Below are 23,335 nucleotides of genomic sequence, written 5' to 3'. Positions count from 1 at the left end.
CAATTCAAAAAATAAACCACATCAATTATACCTGCATACAGCTGTTAAGAGCAAAATGTATTAGATCTCAAGTTTTATTCATTTTTGTTTTGTGAGTGACTGAGTAATTTTTTCCTCTTTGAAGGCTGGATTAGTAGGGAAAGGCATAGAGTTAAGTTTGAGTAAGACTTGTTTGTGGGGCAATTCCACATTTTCCAAGTCCCTAGTCATCTTATCTTCTCCACATTCTTTACTTTTGTGTGTTTAATTTTCTCTAACCACATCTTCCTCTTTGCTATCATTCTGGTCCAATCCATTGTCATCTTTTGCATAGATGGATCACAATAGCCACAATGGATTTTTCTGCTTCCACAATTGCTTTCCCCTTTCCCTGTCCTCTAGTATGATAAAAGGTAATGTAGATAATGCACCTCTTTGCTCAAAGCCCTCCAATATCCTCCCATACCACCCTGAGTAAATGCCAGTCATCAAAATAGCCTAGAATTTGTCCCACTCTTCCTACCCACCAACACTCTCTGGCCTCATTTTATATTTTCCAACCCCTCTTTCCTCACTCATCCACTCCCGCTGCTCCTTGCTTGCTCCTCAAACACATACCAGGCACATTACTACTCCCGGGTTTTTGTACTTGCAGTTTTCTCCCTCTGGAACACTCTCCCCCAGATATTGGTAAGGCTCCCCACCAAACCTTCTTTAGAACTTTGTTCTAACTGCATCTTAAGTAGAATTACAACATCCTTCTTCCCCACCAGCAAAAGATATCTTACATTATTTCCCTGAATCCTGATTTCTTCTCCATAACATGTATCATCTAACATACTCATTATTTTCTTATCTTTCTCCTTCTACCAAAAGTCTCCCCAAAGGCAGAGATTTTATCTTTAAAAAAAATTGTATCCATAGAATAATCCCTGCTATATGTTAGGCATTCAGTACTTATGTGTTGAATGATTGATCATATTACATTCAACAGTAAAGATTTGGGCCAAATATCATACTGAGTGCAACAGAATCATTCAATGCATACACACGCATGCACACACACAAATATATACACACATACACACATTTTTCACAAAAATAATTTTTTTTTCACACATACTATAGTAAACAGTAAAATTATTCAGGATTTCAGATCAAGTGATTTCAATGTTAATACATCAGAGATATAGAGGATTCTTATTTAAGAATACTCTTAAATATCCTTTAAAATTTTATCAAATGCATTTTAATTTTATCAAAATTAAAATCTTCGGTTGAGGCATTTGTTACGAAATTATAACTAAGTATTAGGATATATGTATCATCCACAAAGATACAAGAGACAAAAGCATACAAACATTAAAAAATACCAACAGACAACCTAATTCCCAATTTGGCTGAGTAGAGAATTCTATTCATGCTTTAGTATGTGAAGCCATAGCTTTGCTTCATGAAGTGGTAACCAATTGGGAAAAGGCTCCATCATCTATCTGCGCAGTGATCCTGAGTTCTGTGGCTTTTAGGAACTAAGACATTGACAGCAGTGTGATTCAAATATCATGAGCCCATCCAAGACATACAATAGACTAGTTCTGCTTCTTGTTATTCTATGTCATTTCATCACAAACTCACCACCATTTTCCTATAATTAGATACACAAATTCCAGGGAATACAGAAAATACGGAAAAGGCATGGATAGTTCAGTGTAACTGAGGACCCAAGTAAAGGAATTTAGACACAGGAGTATGCTAGCTCCCCACAATCCCACACATCATAAAAATGTGTGCTGCAAATCCCAGATGCCAAAAATTCCGGAAAACAGTTAAGAAGATGGTCGGGAAAATAAGGGGTCATTTTACAAATATATATTTTAATTAGTTAACTAAAATAACACATTTAGTCATATATTACACCTTTAAGACAATCACAATACATTCCAAGAAGCACTCGATTTTCCAAGACAAACAGAAAAAATTAAATAACTAAAATTTAGCCAAAAAATTCAACTAGTGTGAATTTCAAAACAAATAAACCAGATTACCATACTAATTTGAAAAACTGTCCAAAATCCTGCATCAAATAATGTAAATGTGAATTACAGATATAGAAATTAATGTCAATGGTAGCCTTATGCTTAATAATAATATAAAACATTCTAACAATCCTAATACTTATATACTAAAACACTGACAAGATAGTTTTATCTTCTCTAACTTCTAAAACTTAAGTGGTAAGAATGGGGGAAAGTGGACATGATGGATTTCTGGAAAGTGTATTTAGCTAGGAATCATCTTATGTATATAAAGTATATATAGCTAGGAAGGATCTTATAGATCCTTTATCAGTATGATTTAAATGTTTTTTTAAAATGCAAATTATACCACCTATAAATGTATCTCAGTGAAATGAATTGACAAACTTGAAAAAATAAACCTGTGAGGATGTTTCTGCATTCTTGTTTAGATGATCAATTACTTAGAAACAATTCAAATATTCATAGGAAGAGATTGTCCAAGCAAACAGTGATACATCTATATAATTAGCTATAATATATGCATAATACATTGATAATAAGAATGAGAATGCTTATACAATAATATTTTTAAAAATTTTCAAGGTATGTTATTCAGTAAAGAAGAATTAACTTCTATAATATTTATAGTGTGCTATTATGAATAGAAAGGTTTAAATGTAAATCTTACCTATAGCATACAAAAATTGGAAAGGTTATCATACTAATATTTTATCATTATTTATTTTTAGGGTGTGTTTTTAAGTACTTTTAAAGTCTACTCTTTCCTACATTGAATAGTGTTTTACTTGTGTAATAATGAAAAATATTAAAAATCAAAACTCATCAAACAGTGGAATAAAGATTCTTTGAAACAGATGAAACTTTAACTAGATATACAAAGTCAAAAGATATACAAGGTTTAGATAGAAAGGGATTTGAGAATCAGCAACAAGTCAAAATGGGGAAAGGCTGAAGGGAAAAAAATGATGACTTTGAGTTATTGAAGAAGTCTCAAGAAGACTTACGATTTGAAATAAAGGGTTTTATATTGTATAGTACGTAATTAAGAGTCTGTTTAAGGGCTCTAACTTCTATTTCATTGATTGGGTTATCAATCTTTCCTCAGTTCTACAATATTTGTTGTAGAGTAACTTTATAGATTAATAACTGGTAGGCTAGTCATTCTCATGAATCTTTTCCCTCCAGCTCTACTTATCAATTGCTATTATCTAATGAGATATAAAGGTTAGAATAACTTTGTTTACCAAATACACCCAAAGCAGAAACATTATTAGGATCTCCTTGGAATTTCATTAAACCTATATATTAGTTTATAAAGAAATGTGTCTCTTTCAATGAAAGAACCTGGCATGTCTTTACACATGTGTCAATATTTATTTATGCATTTCATTGTTATTATGCAGATTTATTCTTTTATATTACACAAACATTTTTGTGTGTATAGTACATTTTTGTTGATATTGTTAATTTGGACTTTTAACTTTTGTTTTGGTTTGTCAGCAAAGAAGAAGCTATTGGTTTTTCCATTGAATTTTCCTAGGCTAACTTTATGACATTTTTATTAGTTCTAAACTAATTTTATATATATATGGTTTCTGTGTGTGTGTATGTACATATATGCATGTATGTATATATGTTATTGTAAATGTAGAAATTATAAGAAGATGCTAACAGTAAGGCCAAGCAATGCTCAGTATAGTTTGTTGTTGTTTTTCTAAAGAAACTATTTTTGGACAAACAAATTCTACCTTTTTTTCCCCTGTTAAATTATGCTTTAATCTTTATTATTTTCTATTTGCTGATATTTCTTCAGCCCTGCCTCTTACCAAATTTATTACATTGTCAATTTCCCTTCAAAAGAATATTTCTTGGATGCTGGGTAGTCAAATAAACAACCAATGACCATCTTCGTAAATCTTTTACAGAAGTTTATAGTTTAATTTTGTTATATTATTAAATTTAAGGTTTTTGTCTTTATATATAGAATGCACAAGTATCATAACAGTAGGGTATGCAAGGCAGTTTGTCTTCTTTTACACTATTTTCTTTATTGAATGAAATGCCTGAGTACACCAAATGGTTGAAAAAAAGCCACCATGACTATATGGTGCATCAGTGGTTAACCACTATAAATGTACTTTAATGAATTGCTAATAATTTTCTGGTGCTATAAATCTATATAACAAGAGGTGTTGTTTTACCTTACATGGATCACAATAACAACCCCAGCAGAATGCCAGAAACACTTGCCAAAAATATTGCATTTAATTTCTAGTTTCATCAGTGGTATCTAAAAATTATAATCAACATGTGGTACTACAGTGAATTTGAAGTTAAAACTATCTTAAAGTACATCCAAGCCATCACTATTGAAGTTTTAATGGGTTGAATGTATAAAAGAATAAAAAATAGTGACAAGCGTATTTCTAAGTCATTTCTATATGTTGAAGTAAAATTAAGAGACTACAAGTAAAATGGGTCAAATAAACACTATACAGACTGTGGAATTACAAATTGATGCAATGAATTATAGTCACTGATTTCTTGAAAGTGACAGCAACACACAAAACACTGGGTAAAGCAATTTTCAATGGAATTATTCAATTTCATTAAGCATCATTTAACCCATCAACCAAGGAGACAGAACTACAAATCATGAGAAGACTTGTCCCTAACATTCTCAGCTACCAAAAAAAGAAAAAAAAAACTGACCCTTTCTGATTTCCAAATAAATACTCCCAGTGCTAATACTGTGATGTAATTAATATTCCCATTTAAATAGAGAATGCTGAATTGTACAGGTGTTAAATATTATGCCTCAAAATTCACAACCAGGTGGTAAAAGAACTTTAAAAAACTTGGACTCAGACTCTAATCTCTCTGACTTCAGAATCTATAATTTTTCTACATTATTATGCTCAAGGCAGAAAAGACTGGAGGCAATCCACTGGGGTTTCCTGTTGGTCAAATATACTCTATGATTAAGTTACCTTCAATATTTGTATGTGACAATCCTATTCCTTATTTAATTCAAATAAGTCAAAAAACATAGTTTTTCTAAGAGATCTAGATTCTATCACACCTAAAAAGGTAGATGCATACTTTTCCTTTGGTTTCAACTTTCCATCAATCTTTGGTTTTAGCTCTTTATCAAGCTTCTATTCATATAATTTCACATCAATCTGAATAAAAGGAAGAAATACTCACTGATACTATTCTAAAGAAGAAATAAACAAATATCTCTAACTTTAGAATGTATTATATAACTTTTACAAGAATATTGAATTAAGTAATTATGTTTTACAATTCATTTGTCTTATTCTTCCCTAAGAACATAATTGATCTCGATTTTCATTAGATATCATTTAAGCTATTTTATGTTTATTACACATATTATTAAGAATATAAAAGGAATTAAATCATCTATATTTACTATACCTAAATTTCATACCCTTCTATATTATAATTTCTGTCCTAATAAATTACTCTAAAATTGTTACAAAGAAGCCACTTCAGTAATGAATAAAAATCAGTTGAGTAAGCCTATGGGGAAAAGTTGTTGAGATGATTTAGCCCATATTACTTTTATTCAAAAGATGAATTTCTGTATCTAGTATTTTCTTTTCGCTTGTTCCTTCCAATGATCCTAGAATTCATTCCAAACCAGAAAATTCAGCATAAAAACAAAACAGTACAACATGGTGTCTCAACTATGACAGGAGTATTAAGAATATTTAAGTTATTCTAAATAATTGATTGGGAATTTTACTTATTTTTATCTCATCCAACACCATATCTCTACATTACATCTTTATTGAATGAAACCTAAATAAAATGCATTAAGGATAAATTATTTTTACCTCTCATAGAATTAAAATAATCTCATAAAGCTAATCTATATTTATTTTTCAATGGACATACACAGTCATTATAATTAATTGAATTAATTAAATTAATTAATGCCATTATTGAACATGATAGTTTTTCAAAGGCTGATACCTATATACGAAAATCTAGTCTTCCCGCTGCTAGTCAGTGTAATACCATTTATAGTAACTGCAAGGAAAAGAAGAAAGGAATGATATTGTGACGTGTATGCAAAGGTTTTATGTGGAAGGTATGAGATACACAACAGTTTTAGCAAAGTTAAATAACAATCTCTGAAAGCCTTATAGCATAGTAAATTGATCTATTATTTAAGATACAATGGTTTTACTGTGTGTTAAAAATATTTATTTTTAATTTTCAAATAATTAGATTATTTGGGTAAAATGCTTTTCTACCTAAAAAGCAAAACATCTGATGTATAGTCTATACTAACTTAAAACCTAGGTACATATGCCTTAACTTAATGGCAAATTTAAATGATACGACTGTAAGTTCTGAAAATCTTACGTATTTTAGAAAACACATATAAGTTGTTGTTCTTTTTTTTTTTTTTTTAATGAATGCCTTAAGAAGCAATTGATAGCCACTCAAATGCTATTCCTCTAGGGAAAGATATGAAAGCAAAACCAGTCAGTCATGTTTGTGGAAAATCAGTATTTTTTACTTTTGTTGTTAATACTACTCTGAAAATGCATGATATCCATCTTAATCAGTGTAACTTTTCTTAGAACACAGCTCCTACTACATTTTTAATGAAGTGAGAGAAGTTACTTGGAAAATAAAGGCCTGTTGGACATAAATGATAACATACTGGAAGTTACACAGATACCCAGAGAAAACATGAGGGGAAAAGAGGTTTGTCTGAAATAAAAGGCAAAATAAAATGGGATAACTGAGAAGGGGGAATATTAAATTATGTCAGACGCACTGTTAGGGACTGACTGAAAGATAACTTGAAATGTCTGATGAGGTTCATGTCGTCAAATTATAGTAGCAGAGAAGGAAGGCTATGTCATTATTGGGAAAGAAGGAAGAGGACAGAATTTGGTAATAACTTGGAGAAACAAAATTGCATAATTTATGTATTTCTTAAATATTTAGTAACAATTCAGTACTGTGCCTTGGCATTAATATAAATGGAAAGAAAGGAAAAGAAATAAAAGTGAAATAGGGTATATCTGAAGAACATGATACAAGGTCTTGAGTTAGAAGAAACACCATGGTAAGACAGATTCTTTTTTCCTTCCTTCCCTCCTTCACTTCTTTTTCACCCTCCATTTTCCCCTCATTTCCTTTAACATCTGTTGAGCACCTATTATCCAACCATTGTGAAAGTAGAGAAGAAAGCTCCAAGTTTCATGAGAGCAAAATATAGCTAAGCAATTACATGGCATGACAACTGCTATAAGAATATCTAAAAGATACTGAGTTCTCATCTGTCACTTTTCTGGGCACATCATATGATTGATCATTTAATGCCCATTTTATCCTTATGTGATAAGTAGTACTACTATGCACATTTTACAAATGAGGAAATTGTGGCAAAAAATATTTTATATAATATGCCCAAGGACACACTGTAAAGAAGCAGCAAATTTGGTGTTTGAATCCAGGCAGAATGGCCGCATGCTCCTATTGTGCTATATGGTCTGATGTAAATACAAGATAATATAGGATATAAGTCCAGAGTTCTATAAAAATGCAATTAAGTACATTGATTTTTTTCAAGCATATCTTCTTGTAGCCTATTCCTGAAGCCATTAGTAATTACACAGAATGTTAGCTAATTGGTAAGGCTTGTCTTTTTATGGAGAAAAAAATGTTCTACTCTCCAAGTTCAACATTTTAAAATACTTTACAAAGAAATAATTAGCAAAATTCTATGGGGTACAAAGTTTTCTTGGTTGCTCTTGGGACGCCTAATCCAGAGGAACAAGCATGGGGAGCTTTGGAGGGAAGGTGAAGTGAACCTTTAAGGATGGATGCAAATTCTTTAGGTGACGAGGGGAAAAGGTATGTCAGGCAGATGAAATAGTAAAGGGAAAGTTTTGTCACAGGAAAGATCATTTTATATGTTTGTTAACTTCACATGGTTAGGACATCATGTATTTAATAATTGATGGTAGTGGACATTTATTTAGTGAGAAAGCAGTAAGCCTCTGCATAGGATTAGTGCAACATGAAGGTCTTTGAATCAAGGTGTTCAAAGCAAGGTGCAATACAGTATATAAAATCAATGCAGTGAGGCTTATTTTAAATTTTGTATTGTAATATATTATGGCACTTTCAAGCACTTTGGATATTTATAAGTTGGTTAATTTTATGTTGACTAGTTGATAAGGTTTGGCTCTGTGTCCCCACCCAAATAGCTCCCATAATTCCCAGGTGTTGTGGGAGGGACCCGGTGGGAGGTGATTGAATTATGGAGGCAGGTCTTTTCTGTGCTGTTCTCAGGACAGTGAATGGGTCTCATGAGATCTGATGGTTTTAAAAATGGAAGTTTCCCTGCACAAGAGTCTCTTTCATGCCACCACTGTGTAAGAAGTACCTGTTGCCTTCCACCATGATTGTGAGGCCTCCTCAGCCACCTGAAACTGTGAGTCCAATAAACTTTTTTCTTTTATACATTGCCCAGTCTTCGGTATGTCTTTATCAGCAGCGTGAAAACAGATTAATACACTAGTCTTTTATGATTAGAATCTTTATAATATTTTGTAAAAAGTCAGAGAGTGACCAAAAAACTGTTTTCTACCCCCACAAAATTTAAATTTCACAATTTTTTAGCAAAGCATTTAAAAGAAAAGTTGACCTTAAATGTGAGTTATGCTTTTTCTTCTCAAAACACAAATATTCCTAATTTGTTGACCATTTTTGTGATAATAGGAATTTGCCAACAGTGAGCTGTAAGCAGATAATTTTGAAAATAATAATATGGTTAATTATTCTATCAAAGGTGACATTTTAATAGTAAACAAAAAAGGCACCATTTTCAAAAGAAACGTATGATATAGAACATTTGATAAGAGATATTTTTAGTGTTTCCTCTACCAAATCTACATAAGGGCAGTAACCTCTGAAAGTTCTTGTGTCTGAACCTTTAAGAAATGTAGAAAAAGAATTTTCCACATAGTATTAAAATATTTCAAAACCTCTGATTAGTTTGCAAAACCAACTGATTGACCTCAGAACAAGAGGAAAACCTAGCAAAATGTTAACAAAAATTCCTTTGCATAATTAGTGGATGAATTTGAAAGTTCAGCCTGCACACTGGTAAGTACAGACCACTATACATTTTTTCCTTTAAGAATTTTGTGTTTTTTCTCAAGGGATCATATGCAGTTCTGATAGCTGCTAAATCCAATCATAGATCATACTTGTGAATCATTGAATTACAGTCATTAATTAAAATTATTAAATCAGAATTCCTTGAAAATATAAGCATATTGAGTCATATTTCTCACTGAACCATCATTTTAGTGCCATTATTATTTTTTGGTCAGAAATAAACAAAATTAGAGGCTATAGAAGAACCATATGGAATTTTTAATATTGCTAATTGTATCTTTCTGTCATTTTTATTTCCAGTGTATATATAAATTATTACATACATAAAATACTAGCACAGTAGTAATTGCTTAAAACATTTTTATAAAAAATAGTTTGCAGACTACTGTGGTAGAAACCCAAAGGCACTAAGTAGATTAATAGAGGCATGGAAATGGCCAAGGGCATGAAGAAGGAAGACTGAGGTTGGAGAGGCAGCCTGTGTTCTCACTCTGTCACTGACCACTGGGCTGTTCTTGGGCAACTTAGTTTACTTCTCTCAGGCTCCACTTTCTCAGTTGTGAAATAAAAATAATAATGGTATCCACCCAATCAGATTCCAGTAAACTATGTAGATTTTGTAGGTAAAATGATGGCACAAAGTACATATTCAATAAGTGTTAACCATCAATCAGCTCTTGAGACAGTGAGCTTTGGCACAGAAAAGCCAAAGCTATAGTTATATAGAATATATAGCAATTACTACATTACTTTAAGATAATTTATCTTTATACATTGTCCCTGATAGTCTGTGTGTTCATTGAGGGCAGGGATTCTATCACAGTCACCTCTCTAGAACCTAGGATGTTGCCTAGCACATAGATCTCCAGTACATATTACTAAATCAAATATGGCTGAGGAATAAAAGAGAAAGGTACAAGCTTCCCTTTGTTTCCACATTCTGGATTCTGAATATCAGGCTCCTCTCAGAGTTCACCAGATCCTATCTGTGAAAACCAACAGGCCTATGCAGGGTGCAGGATGAACTATAGAGCAGACATGGGTCTGGCACCAAACAGGAGCCAACAAGTTAACTCTTATTGTGAGTTCCTAGTTTATCCACTTTACAGAAACTCACAGTGACAAGTTACTGGATCTTTTGGCCAAAGCTAAGTCAGGCAAATGCTGTAAGCTGTACAAGTGCCCGCAGTTAGTCTATGGAGCAAGGCATGGCCACTAAAGGCAGTCCAGGTCATGAACCCTCTGTGTCTGACTCATGGCAAGAGACAAAATGTCAGCAACTCTGACTGTTCCCAGCCCAGCTCTGACACAACTCATAGATGTATTACTCATCTCATTCTGTGTTTTACTGTGAGTTTAAAACATTCTTTTCTTTAAAAATTTTTAAAAGCCTTAATATTATCATTGGGTTTGTGGATGACTAACAATCTCATTGCATTTATTTTAAACAGGCTTCCAAATCACTGGATGTACACTGAGACTTTTCATATTGCCTTTAGGTAGGCATTATAATTTCTCAGTTTGCTATGTGATATATCACTTTCTGAAAATAAAGAAATCTTATTGTTCAATTTTAATAAAATAGTTTTTCTGTTTTATAACTTTCAAGAAAAATACATGCAGACCTGTAAAACTGAGCAATTTCATGAGTTTCCAAACTGCAAGTTATTTTATAGCCTCCATTTGGTAATTATAGAGATTTATATCCTTTTTTTCATCCTCCACAAAATTCAGAGCTGATATGTCCAGTTGACTTGGAAACTGACTTAGGCCTCCACATTCATTATTTTTGATAATAAAGGTGTTAGATCAGATTAATGATTTAAAACTAGTGTATGTTTGAGAGTGGAAGAAGGAGGTTTAAAATTAATTTATAGGAATATAATCCACTGGTCATTTTCACATTTCATCAAAAAATATTTTAGAGGGTGTCTCAATAGTAATTGATCACATTGAGGTGACAGAATGTACCATTACTGCTTCACTAATAGAAGAAAGTCATTAATCTCCTTTTAGGTCGAGACCTTCAGTATAACCTGACAATTTATCATGCATCAAGGAATTAACATATTTTAAAAATTATAAAGAAGCAGCATGCCAGTATACCATGGATTCAATTGATGTTGCAAATCAAATAATGTCATCCATATCAATATGTTATACAGTTCTTATTATTACCACAAAGAAAAACACTTTAGCTAATCTGGTTACCCTTTTCAAAATCTCTTACTATTTAACTAAAAATGTAAATTTATTTTAACTTGTTTATGAACCATTGGGATAAATACAACTAATAATTCCATATTATATAGACAACATATAATACGTCTTTGTCTTTTAAAAACAATGTATATAACACTACAAATTTTTTAAAATCTGGGTGATTTAGAGTTTTTGGTTTTTTTGTGTTTTTTAAATAAATTAGGTATATCTGAAATGAAGTTGCCACAGCTGCCTAATCCAATGTTAGTGGAATGATTCTGCTTAATTCTTGGATTATCGTATTTCACTTGTAGAATTTTATATCAATATTTTAGTTAACAATTTATATTATCTAGTAATTAATAACTTGAATGAGTTTCCCTTTGCATTATATGCTAGTTTTCTACAGTACATAGCTATCAATTTAATTTTTTTCTACTTGGTTTGAAAATATTTTTAGAAAATAAACTCATTAAATGAACTTTATCTCTAATTAATGATGCATTGATCATATATTTATGAATAATATTTCATTTAAACCAAAATATTTTAGAGCCCTTTTTCTAGTATTAATATAAAGCTAGCATGCATAATAATAAAATTGCAATAATAATTCTAGTGATATAAATTTTAATTTGCCACTAAGTCAATTTAAAAATATTTATGTTGATTAAAGTCATACAAATGGGATTTGCAAGCCCTTCTATGCTCTTACATTCAATGCATATGCTATTGCACTATGCTGAAGGTATTGTGCTGTGCCACATCCCTCTTTTCCTCCTGACACTGCAGTGAATAAGGATAGCACAGAAAGAGCTCAGAACCTCAGGGAGGAAGGTCCCCATCAATAAACAGCTGTATGCATCCAAGGCAGGTATACCGGAGAGGCGACTTCTTAAAATTAGAGCAGTTTTACTGCCAAGCATTAGTGCTTCTGTTTTTCACATAAGAGAAAGTAAATAAGAAATAGACTTTCCTAGAACACTCAGTTATAGCACTTGAGAAAGAGAGAAAAAAACCTTGAAGTCAATAGAATTTAGGTCACTGCTAAATTAATATTTTCTCTATGGATATTCCTCTACCAATCACTTTTATACACACTTCACATCTAAGTTTTTAGGGCGAAATATATTGAAAATCTCGCTTTTCCATTGAAGCTCCATTAGCAGGAACAAACTCCACTGCATCAATGTCTAAGAAACTATTTTAAAGCAAGGAGGAGATTGCGAGACCTTTGTACCCAACAACAAATCATCCTGATTTTATTTTTAAGTCATGCCTGATGCACTCTTTCCACAATGCCCCCTTGACTTCTGCCTCCCCAGAAGTTTAAATCTCTGCAACATGTGAAGTTGGTAACCAAGACATGGGTAGCTCTACCTTAGTTTTTTCTATAATGTGTGGTGCTGAGCATATTTTGTTCTTCATATATCCTAAATAAATTGGCCTCAGAGGTCTAAACAGGGCTTCACACACTGAACTTGCATCCCTCCTAACACCATCTGTATGTCCATTACCATATTCCTTTATTTATATCACTCATGTTTTGTATATGGGAAATAAATTGGGAGAAATTACATTTCTCTTTCTTATTGACCCAGGAACCAGAAATTATGAATATTTATTCTTTTCTTATAGAGTCAACAGCAGTGTTTGTCCTGTAATCTTTATAAAATATTGCGAAGAAGAATATGGAGGCCTTGTTTTATATATATATTGGCATTCTTAAAGTTATGAATATCCGTGCTCAATAAACTCTGTGTTCTCTCTTCTCTTTCCTATATCTCCCATGATCTTACCCACAAGAAAATAAACATGCTGTCTCCTATCTGAACAAAGGAGGATCCTTTATTTGATCTTAGAGCTACAGTCTTTTCTCCTATTCATCTTCACAGCCGAACTGTCTGAAAGTGTAGTCCCTACATTTTGTTTACTTTGTGATATGGCTTGGCTTTGTGTTCCCCACCCACATCTCACCCTGAATCGTAATAATCCCCACATGTCAAGGGAGGGACCCAGTGGGAAGTAAGTGAATCAGGGGCACGTTTTTCCCATGCTGTTCTCGTGATAGTGAATGTCTGATGAACTCTGATGGTTTTATAAAGAGGAGCTCCCCTGAACATGGTCTCTTGGCTGCTGCCATGTAAGACGTGACTTTGCTCCCTCATTCATTTTCCAACATGCTGTGAGGCCTCCCCAGCTGTAAGGAACTGTGAGTTCATTAAACCTCTTTCCTTTATAAATTATCCAGGCTTGGGTATGTCTTTATCAGCAGGGTAAGAACAGACAAATACACTTTTCTTCAAATCAAATTCATTCTTGAACCTATAGTAATCCAGGTCTGTCCAATGTTAGCTCGGAAAATCTCATGATTCAGGAAAACCCTCATTCCTAGACAAATTGGAAAAGTTGCTCACCCTAAACTCCTCCTCCTCCCCGCATAATCTTCACCTCCACTCATTCTCCAAATTTTGATAAACTTCCTATGTTTAATGCATTCTCTCCTTTTCATCTGCACTATTTCCTAGCTCAAATTCTCATCCACTCATAGCCCATTATATTAGATTCCTCACATGACTGATTCCCTTACTCTCTTATCAAGATCATCTTTCTAAAAAGGGGAGAAATAAAAGTAAAATTCTAAGGCCCTCCCCCAGCCAACTGAACGAAGCATCTCTTAGCCAGCAGGACCCTAGAGTAACCTTGAAAACTGAGCTCTCAGCCAGGACAGGATGGTATTCAGACAAGCCTCCTCATACTCCCTCCCTTGATAATGACCATTAGCCTTGCTTCCCTAAGGGCTAAACAGAAACCAGCCCTTCCTTCCTTCCTTTTTTTTTTTTTTTTTTTTTAAATGGAGTTTTGCCCTTGTTGCCCAGGCTGGAGTGCAATGGCGTGATTTTTGGCTCACTGCAACCTCCACCTCCTGGATACAAGCGATTCTCCTGCCTCAGCCTCCCAAGTAGCAGGGATTACACGCATGCACCACCACACTCAGCCAATTTTGTATTTTCAGTGGAGATGGGGTTTCACCATGTTGGTCAGGCTGGTCTGGAACTCCTGACCTCAAGTAATCCACCTGCCTCGGCCTCTCAAAGTGCTGGGATTATAGGTGTGAGCCACTGCACTCAGCCCAAACCAACCCTTTCAAAAGACCTCAAGAAATCAACCAGTGGAGGTGGAAGTTGCAGTGAGCAGAGATCGCAAGACTCAGTCTCAAAAAACAAAAAAAAATATTATAAGGTGTGAAGATGTGTGGTTTTTTTAAAGTAATTTTCTCCGTTTTGGAGGTTAAATCAACCAGCCACCTGATACGGCCCTTCCTCTTTTAGCCTGGTAAGAGATCAGTGACCAAGAAGTGGTTCTGGTCAGTCTGTGGAGCATGTGCAGTAAGGGTTTTCATGTCTTCTACTTTACCTTCTGATGTCAGGCAGCTGAAAACTCCAGGCTTGGATCATGCTAAATTGTCATTTTTGGTACATGGGACCCATGAAGGGGCATGAATGTATATTGCGCATCTGCATGATTCACCTTTCATAAATAATCATGACTCCTCCTCAAGCTTATGAAATATTGACATAGCCAACTCAGCATAAATTCCTGTTTCCCTTGCTCTTCCCTTGAAGTATCTGTTTCTGGCTTCTGGCTGGAAGCTATGATTTCCAGCTTGTCCGAACAGCGACCCTGCAGACTGTAATCCCTTATGAGGAATTTATTTTCCAAATTTATGAACCTTGTCATTCTTCAGTTGACAAGGTAAATCTAATTATGTTGCCCTGTTTGCTTAATGCTCTTTAATTCCCTCAGAAATAGTTTAACACTTTAATCTAATATGTCATGATCTTGTTTTTATCTCTCTGTACACTCTTGCCTATCATGCCTCTTTTTCCTTAAGCTCTATCCATTTACATCATTACTGTCAAAACACGTCACTGCAGCCTCACATCTCTATGACTTTGAGCATGTATTGCCCTCTCCTAGAATCTACCCCTCTCCAGATGACCTATACATCCTACTTACCCTCTAGATCTTAGCTCAAGCATAGACTCCTTTGAAAGCCATCCACACTCTTCCAGCAGATATGGGTTCTCCTTCTTGCTTTCCCCTGGACTTACACATAGTCTTCCATTTTATTAACGCATGTCTCATTTCATCAAAATGATGTCTTGTTTCTCTTCCTTTACCTAGCTATAAGATCCTTAAGGAGAGGCACAGTGTGTGTTTCCCTTTTGTATCCCGTGAACCAGCAGAGCTTCTATCTCTATAAACAATTGTTGAAATAATTTTTAATGAGATAATCATATTATTTTTTACCTGATCACATTTGGGAGGCAGAATGGATACAAATGCATAGAAAGGATCTTGTAATTATGAACCTTTTACTGTTCTTTTGCCCCGAATGCCCTTACACAATCACTTTTTAAGTCATATTCCATACCAAAAGAATTACCAAGAATAATCAGACTTATCAAAACCCGGGAAAAAAGTGGATGATTTACTTACTGTTCTTGCATCCCATATAGACAGGGTCTTGTCTGCGGAACTTGTGAGAAGAGTATTGGAGAAAGGAAAAAACTCAATGCTGTTCACAGAATCTGTATGTCCATACAGCGTACATCTGCATCTTTCACTGTAAAGAGAGAAATTAAGAATTTTAGGAGTTAGTATCTATGCTGTCTATACAAGGCTAATAAAAATAATTTAAGGAACTGAGGCATAAAATAATTTTATTAATGGCAAAAATTTTACAACAACATTTTAAGAGTAAAATTCTACAGCTACCTTATATTCTCAGCACTTTATAGGATTAGCAGCATAAAACTAAACTTAAATTACCTTCAATTTATGGAATCACTTGGTAAAGTCATCTTTATACTATCACATTTATTCTTTACCATGAAATGACAGTATAAAAATTATCCCCATATGATAGAGGAATATGTTAAGACAATATTGCACTAATTCATAAGACAAACTCTTTTAGTCATTACTTTTCTTAATTGTATCTCAGACTTGGTTATATACTGGAATCAACTGAGGCACTTCGGTGGCTACCAGAGACTGGGGGAGGGAGAAGGGAGGGGAAAATAGGGAGAGATTGGTCAGTGGGTACAAAGTTACAATTAGATAGGAGGAATAAATTTTGGTGTCCTGTTGCACAGTAGGGTGAGTATGGTTAACAGGAAAATATTGTATACTACAAAACAGTTGGAAGAGAGGCTTTTGAAAGTTCTTGCCACAAAGAAATGGTAAATGCATGAAGTGATGGATACACTCACTACCCTGATTGAATCTCTCTACACCACAGATATATATTGAAGCATCAAATTGCACCCCCCATATGTACAATTATTAATGCACTGATTAATTAATTAAACCAAAAAGAAAAAGAAAAAAATACTCATACCCAGTCTCAAGCCCCAGACATTCTATGCCGATTGATGATGGAGCCTGGGAATTAATTAGTGGATTCATGCCTCCCCTGGTAATTATAATAGGCCTTTAGGGCTGAGAATTTAAACCAGTGGTATTTAAAGTTTTTTACCCAGACTAGCAGTATCACTGTCACTTGGAAACGTGTCTGAAATGCAAATTCTCAGGCTTCATCCCAAACCTATTGAATGAGAAACTCTGGAGGAGGCCCCAACAATCTGTGTTTTAGCAAGCTCTTCAAGTGATTCTGATACATGTTAAAGTTTGAGAACCACTAATCTAAACTATTAGGAATGACCCAGAAGAAAGGGACAAATGCAGCTGTGTGTTTTTGCCGTTTTATGAAAGGGCTGTTTCTCGATGAAATAGGATATACACAGAGCAATATCACTCCTCATGTGTAATGACTAATTGCTCTTAAATAACTTTATTTATAAACTTATTTTTAAAATAGAGAAAAAATAGAATCAGGATAACTAATAAGTACTCAAAACAGAGGAGTCAAGATAAATGCATTCCTAATATAATAATCAGATAGTTGTCCGTGTGTTGCGACTCACACCTGTAATCCAAGCACTTTGGGAGGCCAAGGCAGCCAGATCACCTGAAGTCAAGAGTTCGAGACCAGCCTGGCCAACATGGTGAAACCTCGTCTCTACTAAAAATACAAAAATTAGCCTGACGTGGTGGCATACGCCTGTAATCCCAGCTACTCGAGAGGCTGAGGCAGGAGAATTGCTTGAACCCGGGAGGCAGAGGTTGCAGTGAGCAGAGATTAAGCCACTGCACTCCAGCCTAGGTGACAGAGCAAGGCGCTCTCTCAAAAAAAAAAAAAAAAAAATATATATATATATATATATATATATATGTACACACGTATGTATAATATATATGTATAAATCAGATAGTTAATCTTTGATTAACTAGTTCTTCTGTGGCTTGAACCACGCCATGTACAATAATATAGTGCAGCAGGCAAAACTCTGCAATGGGAGCCAGGAGACTGAATTCCAGTCCTGACTGGCAAGAACTAGCATGGTAACCATAGAAAAATTGTTTAGTTTTAGTGGTCGTAAATTTTCTTCTTGTGTGAATGAAATTATTTACTTGATGCACTCAGTGATCCTGTCCAGCTCCTACATTCTGAGATCAAACTTAGAAATGTAAAATGGGAAGGAAGAAGTCAACTTGAGTATAGCGTATATGAACTGTAAGAAGCAAAATGTCCTTCCTTCCTTAAATGTCGGCATTTTTGAGACATCAAAAAATATAAAAATTTGCATGTATATGAATATGTATGTAAATTATTTAGCAACACTTCCCCTTTCTCATCAAAGCTAAGTATTACAGTAATAAATATTTGGAGCAAATCAATACATCAGGAATATTTTGTATTAGTTTCCTTACCTCAATATTTCACAGATAGGCTGATAGTATTTTAACCACTAAAGTTGATGATGTGTACACCAGGGGTCAAAAACCATGATGCTGAACCGACTGCTTATTTTTGTAAATACAGTTTTATTGGAATATGCCAATCTGTTTACACATTGTCTATTGCTGCTTTCCCACTACAGTAGCAGAGTTACATAGCCACGACAGAGACAATATGGTCCACAAATCAAAAATATTTAACTCATAGCCCTTTGAAAAAAGTTTGCTGAACCAAGAAGTATACCAACTTATTTGAATATTTAGACGTATACTTGGGTTTTACTTATGACGTTTAATCTTTTTTGAAGGGAGCCCCAACACTCACAAAATAAGTTATTTCTTTTAAAAAATTACTGTTTTATGTACAAATTTTTTCTGCTATTTTTAATGAATCTAAAAATGTAAGTATGAACATTTTTAAAGTTTCTATTCCAAAGCCCACTATCTTGAAATAATCACCTTTAAATATTAGTATAATTACTCTAGTTATAGGTCTACAGAGAGACAGTGAGGTAAGGTAGGAGAGAAAGAGAGAGATAAAAATTAAGAATTGTATTTCTATTATATTAAAATGGTGAATTATTAAACTAAATTATATGACATTTAACAATAAAATAAAATAACTAAAGGCTTTGCTGAAAGTCAAGTAGATACTTTCTTGCTACAAGACAAGAGCTATCACTATCTAAAAGATATCGTTAAGAAAAATATTAAAGTATGCTATTTTAATAACATTTCATTTTTTAAAAGTATATTGAAAAAAGGAAAATAATGTATTTATATTCCTCCCACTTTCTTTTTACTCACCTCTGAAATTTAAAAAATCTTATTGTTAAATTTAAAATATCAAAAATCATAACATATTTTGATCTGTAATCACAAAGCTCAAATTCAGTGTCCCTCCTTCCCCATCTTCCTAGTGTTTAATATATGTTTAATCCTCTGCATCCATACTTTTAGACAGTTTAATGATTATTCAGTACTTCAACAGCAGTTTTCACTGATTATAATTTCTTGGGCCACCTGACCTCCTCAAATGTTTGTGGAGAAACGGTTCACTGTTAGAGTACTGCAAAGTTTGAGGTCAGTCCAATCTCTCCAATTATTCCCACCCAACCTTCTTTAGGGCTTGTTTGCTGTTTATGCCCAAGAGCCCTTACAGTTTCTTTCCCAAATACTGAAGTTCAGAAATTTTAGCACAGCATACCCTAATAGAAAGCCCCAGCTATTATTCCTAGACTTTTATTATTCCAGGAAAGTTTCTTCCCCTGTGTCTTTTTTCTCTTTCTCTTCAATTTAGCCCATTTATTTTGTTTAGAAACATTATGTTCTTTTTTGTCCTTCCCCTGTGTCTTTTTTTTCTTTCTCTTCAATTTAGTCCATTTATTTTGTTTAGAAACATTATGTTCTTTTTTGTCTAATTTGCCTTTACATTTAACATTTTCTCTACAATCCTTATTTTTTTCATTTTTAATATCTGTTCTTTATAACTCTCAATTATGTTTATTCTACTTGTGTGTTGGGTAGGGGGAGGGCAATCAAAAGCTTTTATTTCTGTTTTCTAGCTCACTTGTTTCTTGATCTTTCTCAGTCTGCTTTTCATTTGCATCTATTATCTTATAAATCATAATAAAACATTTTAACTCTTTTGACATTTTATAAAACAATTTAAAATATAGCATTTCAGTAATTTCTTTGCAAATAGAGTGTTTTGTCTGAATTACTGATTTCATATCTGTACTTAGGTGATTCCTTTATGCACTGCACGTTCTTCACTGAAATTTGGGGTTTTATTCATTAAATCTTCAATTTTTGCAATTCTTTATAAAATCTGATTGGCTTCTTTTTATTTTGACTTATGAAGACAGCTATTGGGGGATGGCTATTTTCTAAAGATTAATGGCAAAAGGTGGGAAAATGGGAAAATTAATTGGCAGAAGGAGAGAAAGCCACTGACTTCTATTCAGATTTGTTGTCTCCCACAAAATCTTTTCACTTCATGTGCTGTTGACCTGATCCCTGAAGTTTATCTCTTCTCCATTTTCTTACTTTACTTTCAAGTACAGATGTAGTATGTTGCAATACCCCTAACGTCACAGGCTCTATTTTAACTCTGAATGCGCCTGCCTCCCTCACAACCCCCATTCTGCCTGACCTATGGCAATTTGCTTTATCTCTTTTATCTAACAATAAAAATGGCTTGTTAGGATTTATGCTTCCAAGTATGATAAAGTAACCAGTTTCTGTACTTCTTTTACAATAAGCAACTGTAAAATTACACACATTATCTAAAGTAAGTTTTTACTGGCATTGAACTAAACACATAGCACAGGACTATAATCTTTAAGAGAAGGAAAAACTCAAAATGAGCTCTGTAACCTCCATGACTTTCTGCTTGGATGCACTCTTTACTATCAAATACAGAAATAGAGCCCAGTAGAACTGAAGTTTCACTGAGTTGAGAAGCAGTGAGAAAAGTCTAGGCTTCTGAGTTGCTTAAAATTTGGAGTGTAGAGTAGCTGACAAAAGGGAGCTGAGCTGGGAATGACAGCAGTTTGTGTGAGGATTCACCATGAATTTTGGGCGAAGGTCTAGATGGCATTTTTATAGAGTAAAATTCCACAAAGTCTAGCAGAGATTTCCTGCTCTATATTTGACAGCTGAACAATAATACCAGAGATTAGCTACTGCTAGAAAGAATACTCTAGAGTTTAATCCTGGGTGAAGTGGAAAGAATTTACTGCATACCTCAGACTCTCACTTGGAGATTCAAGAAAGGCTCCACTATAGGAGTAAGGGTAAGGTTTATAAACTAAGTTCAAAACAAAAGTTCAGTTCTATTACCAATGAATAAAACCATGCCTGAAAAACTGATCTTCCCATAATTAAACTGCTCATTACAACAGAACTCACTACCTTTTCTAGGAGACAATCTAATATAGATTTCTCCAAATTAGTCATTAACAACATCCAGCATGTATTTTTTTTTTTTTTTTGAGATGGAGTCTTGCTCTGTTGCCCAGGCTGGAGTGCAGTAGCATGATCTTGGCTCACTGCAACCTCTGCCTCCCAGGTTCAAGCGATTCTCCTGCCACAGCCTCTGGAGTAGCTGGAGCTACAGTCCTGTGCCAGCACAGCAGGCTAATTTTTGTATTTTTAGTGGAGACAGGGTTTCACCATGTTGGCCAGGCTGGTGTCAAACTCTTGACCTCAAGGCCACCTTGGCCTCCCAAAGTGCTGGGATTACAGGCATGAGCCACCACACCCAACCCCAGCATGTGATTTTTTTTAAATGCTACATATGTACATGTGTGAAGAGGTAAAAATGTAAGCCATACACAAGAAAAATAAAAATACATAAAACAGAAACATACTCTGAATCAAACACTGGAAATCAAAGACCAAGACTACAAATGATGTATTATTATTCTGATCAAAGATTTAAAGAAACATATAGTTATAATGGATGTGCAGATAGAGAATCTCAGAGGTAAATGTAAACCATAAAAAAGAGGTCTATGCAAGAATGGATAAGTATATGTGAAATTAAAAAGTGAACTGGGTGAGCAAAATATTAGACTGGGTACTGAAGGAAAAAAAAGTAGTGAGAATGAAGAGATTAATAGAAATTATCTGATTTGAAGAACATAAAAATATTGAAAAACCATGGATTACAGTCTCAATAATCAGTAGAAAAATATTACAAGGTCTAACATAAGTATAACTGTGTTATCAGAGAGGGGTAAGAGAAGGAGGGAGAGAGATAAGGTAGAAATATTTTTGCAGAAATAACGGCTAAAATGTTCCCCAATTTAATGAAAAATATCAACATTGATATTTTTCATATCAACATTCCTATCAATATTCATATCAAGATTGAAAAAGCTCAGCAAAATCCAAACAGGCTTAATAACAGAAAGAATGCACATAAGTATATAATAGTCAAACTGTCAAAAGCAAAACATAAAACAAATTCTCTAAAGCAGCCACAGATAAACATAATGTGCAGAGAGCAATTATACAAACAGCAACTGACATTTTAACAGAAATAATGGAGACACATTCACTTTTTTGAGGGCTGAAAATTCGATATTCAGCCAAGAATTCCTTCAATAACGAGAATAAAACACTTTTAGATAAATAAAATATGGTAACGCCATTGACAGCAGACGTTTTCTACAAGAAAGGCTGAAAAGAAGTTAATTCAGATTAAATGGAAATGACAACAAATGGAAACATTTGCTCATGAAAATAATGTATACCAAACTTTTTAATTTCACACATTTTTTTTTTTTGTAGAGATAGAGTCTTGCTATATTGTCCAGGCTGGTCTCAAACTTGTGGCCTCAAGAACTCCTCCAGCTTTGGCCTCCCAAAGTCCTGGGATTGCAGGCATGAGCCACCATCCCTGGCCATATTGTTTTGTTTTAACTGAGGCATTTCAATCTGTAAAGAATTATGCCGTAACCTTTAAAAATATTAATATACCAAATCTTCCATGAATTAGACTAAAAATTCTTTTTATTTGCAGTTTTATTAGTATTTTTAAGCAAATGCAACTTTTTTTTTTTTTTTTTTTGAGACAGAGTCACCCAGGCTGGAGTGCAGTGGCGCAATCTCGGCACACTGCAAGATGCGCCTCCCGGGTTCACGCCATTCTCCTGCCTCAGTCTCCCGAGTAGCTGGGACTACAGGCACCCGCCACAACACCTGGGTAATTTTTTGTATTTTTTTTTAGTAGAGACGGGGTTTCACTGTGTTGACCAGGATGGTTTCAATCTCCTGACCTCGTGATCCGCACTCCTCGGCCTCCCAAAGTGCTGAGATTACAGGTGTGAGCCACAGTGCCCAGCCAAATGCAACATTATAATAAATATAAGTACATTTGTGTTATTACAATGGTAATCTAACATATGTATATACACAGAGAATTTATAATCTAGTAATAAGTGTCCTTACAATTATATGATATACACTATTGGTAAAATACTGTACACATTCATAATTTATATTCAGACTTTGTTGTCATTATCACCCAATTAAATTATCCAGGAGTACTATATATTCACTTATGG

General features: G+C 34.0%; 1 protein-coding gene across 5 annotated transcripts in view; it reads right to left on the bottom strand.

The window, feature by feature from the left end:
• The window catches only part of SPAG16 (sperm associated antigen 16), a 1,158,987-nt gene that overhangs the window by 398,903 nt on the left and 736,749 nt on the right, over positions 1-23,335 (bottom strand). For all 5 annotated transcript variants that reach the window (XM_077956655.1, XM_001082826.5, XM_077956652.1 and 2 more), the window contains one exon: positions 15,897-16,023. In XM_077956655.1, coding sequence (XP_077812781.1) covers positions 15,897-16,023 — 127 coding nt within the window. The remainder of the gene's footprint in view (positions 1-15,896; positions 16,024-23,335) is intronic.

This window comes from Macaca mulatta, chromosome 12, assembly GCF_049350105.2.
Source record: "Macaca mulatta isolate MMU2019108-1 chromosome 12, T2T-MMU8v2.0, whole genome shotgun sequence".
Lineage (NCBI taxonomy): Eukaryota > Metazoa > Chordata > Mammalia > Primates > Cercopithecidae > Macaca > Macaca mulatta.
This window is presented reverse-complemented; position numbering and strand designations above follow the sequence as displayed.